This window comes from Pterocles gutturalis, unplaced genomic scaffold (genome assembly GCF_000699245.1).
Source record: "Pterocles gutturalis isolate BGI_N339 unplaced genomic scaffold, ASM69924v1 scaffold30184, whole genome shotgun sequence".
Classification (NCBI taxonomy): domain Eukaryota; kingdom Metazoa; phylum Chordata; class Aves; order Pterocliformes; family Pteroclidae; genus Pterocles; species Pterocles gutturalis.
Genome location: NW_010136688.1, coordinates 1 through 2305, shown reverse-complemented (window position 1 = coordinate 2305; position 2305 = coordinate 1). Strand labels below are relative to the sequence as shown.

Below are 2305 nucleotides of genomic sequence, written 5' to 3'. Positions count from 1 at the left end.
CACGGGACCTTTAAAAAATTTTTTAACGGCGCAGATACTGAAAATGAACACAGCAAACACGCGGCAAAAGAACACTTCAGCTGTACGAAATTCTGTGTTAACACTGACCCGAGTGCAGCTCCCTCGCTCCTCGCACAGCACAGCCTCTGCACATGTGGCACCAATTTTGTTCTAACGTGTGTCTGAAATACCTTTGAGGCCACAGATTTGGCTTTCAAGAGCCAGAACCGCGCCCGTCACAGCGCTGAAGCAGCGTGTGAGCGCACAGGCACACTCTGGCTACCAGATCTGCGGGATTCTCCTCCCTGTGGAGCGGTGAATGAGGAAACTGTCACCTATTTCTGAAGATCCCGACGTGTTCTTTTATTTCTTCATAAATGGATCAAATTGGGTGAGTCCGGCAGCTTTTCAGTCCCACGACAAGTTTCTTCTGGCCCGACAAGACGACCGCGAGTCTGCGCGGTTCGTAGACGCCACGAGACGTGCAGCATCTCCCTGGGACCTCACTGGGGCTCCTGGAACGTCATGAGGAGTTCTCGTTGCTCTTTACAAACGGCCTGGAGGGGAAATAATCATCACTGGACTCAGCAAAGGACTTTTTTCCACAGATGCCAGAGCTGGGGACGCAAAGCAGGCTGATATAAAACAGTACAGACTGTCCCCAGCGTGTGCAGAATACAACCCCCCACCGACCTCCCAGAAACATCCCACCCAGGGCACCGGGAGAAGCACCCGAGACCCCCAGGGAAGACGCCCGGGGCAGTTGCAGCCGTTTGTGGCTCCCGGCGAGGCCGTTGATAAGCAGAAGGCATAAACACAGCGCAGCCGTTTGCCAGCCAAGCCGCAGAAGAGTTTCTTTCAGACCGATGCTGCAAAGAGAAGGGGGTTGGATTTGCCCGTTTCTCATTTTCACCTGCCAGGCGCGTTTGCGAGCTTCTATCAGCTGCTGCAGTTCCGCGATCCTGTCCCGCCCCGCCAGCACAGACTCCGCTGCCTTCCTGTTCTCTTTCTCCTTCTCCTTGAGGATTTTCTGCAAGTACGCCCGGTGCTTAAGGAGGTACGGCACCACGGCGCTGCGAACGTCCTCTTCCGGGATCCCACTGGGACGCCTGCGAACAATCGGGATGTGAAGTAACCAGAAAGCAACCGTCTCGCGCAGAAATTACTCCCCCAAACCTTAACCGGAAGCGACTCCAGGGATTTCCCTCAGGCACTGGAGGCCTGAGGACAGCTGGAACCCCCTAACGCCACCCGTGAAGGAATGGAGAGTCCTCCCAAAACTCAGGCAGGACGTAATTCACTTCCCCAAACACAGAAACAAGAAATCTTTATGATGCTTTTGATTAAAAAGACCCAGGATGCCTTTCAGGCAAACAAAAGGCAGCGCAGACAACTCCCAGCGCCTGCCGAGCCCCTGAGCAAGGCATCCAACCAAGAAGCATTGATGTGAGTTCAGCTGTGGCTAAAACACGCGATCGGTGATTTGAATTATTTGGAATTATTTTGAGTTTACCTCCCCTCTGGTCTCAGGGGCACTAACTTTCTCCTTACGCTGAGGAAGCACAGATAAAACTTATTTTCAGATGTTTTAGGTGCAACAACCTGAAGTTTAAAACATTCCTTTGTGACACCAGCCTGCAGGACTCCCCAGCGTGACCCAAACACCCCCCGGGACTGATCCTGCCCTGGAGGAATGCGCCTCCCCGCACACGCGCTCCCCAGGCTGCCGTCCACAGCACCACCCGTACCACGCCGGCTCTTCCTGGCTCTTTGCCTCCTCCTCGATCTTATCCAGTGAATTAAAGAGCGCATCCAGGTTTCCTTCCTCCTTCACCTCCTGGATCTCCTCCTGGGAAGGAAGGACACCACAGGGAATCAGCAGGACGCAGCATCCTGCCCGTGCTCTCCCCTGGGTGAAGGCTGCATCCCGGGGACCACCAGGTGGGAGCCACAATCCCTGGGGGCAGCAGTGGCGCTGGATTAGACCCGGCAGCGGGAGGTTCACAGCTGGATTCTGTGATTCTGCTGCCCAGCAGAGAGGGACCTGGGGGTGCTGGTCGACAGCTGGCTGAACATGAGCCAGCAGCGTGCCCAGGTGGCCGGCAGAAAAGGCCAGCGGCATCCTGGCCTGCATCAGCAAGAGTGTGGCCAGCAGCAGCAGGGCAGGATTGTGCCCCTGGCCTCGGCACTGGTGAGGCCGCACCTTGGATCCTGGGGTCAGGTTTGGGCCCCTCCCCACAAGAAGGACACTGAGGGGCTGGAGCGGGTCCAGAGACGGGCGACGGAGCTGGGGAAGGGTCTGGAG

General features: G+C 56.3%; 1 protein-coding gene across 1 annotated transcript; it reads right to left on the bottom strand.

The window, feature by feature from the left end:
- Positions 1 to 503: 503 nt before the first annotated feature.
- On the bottom strand, positions 504 to 1849 carry PMF1 (polyamine-modulated factor 1; the record flags this gene model as incomplete). The annotated part of the gene is made up of 3 exons (XM_010082403.1): positions 504 to 557; positions 914 to 1109; positions 1749 to 1849. Coding segments are annotated over 3 exons (351 nt in total), but the record flags the coding sequence as incomplete, so codon positions are not given.
- Between the last annotated feature and the right edge of the window lie 456 nt (positions 1850 to 2305).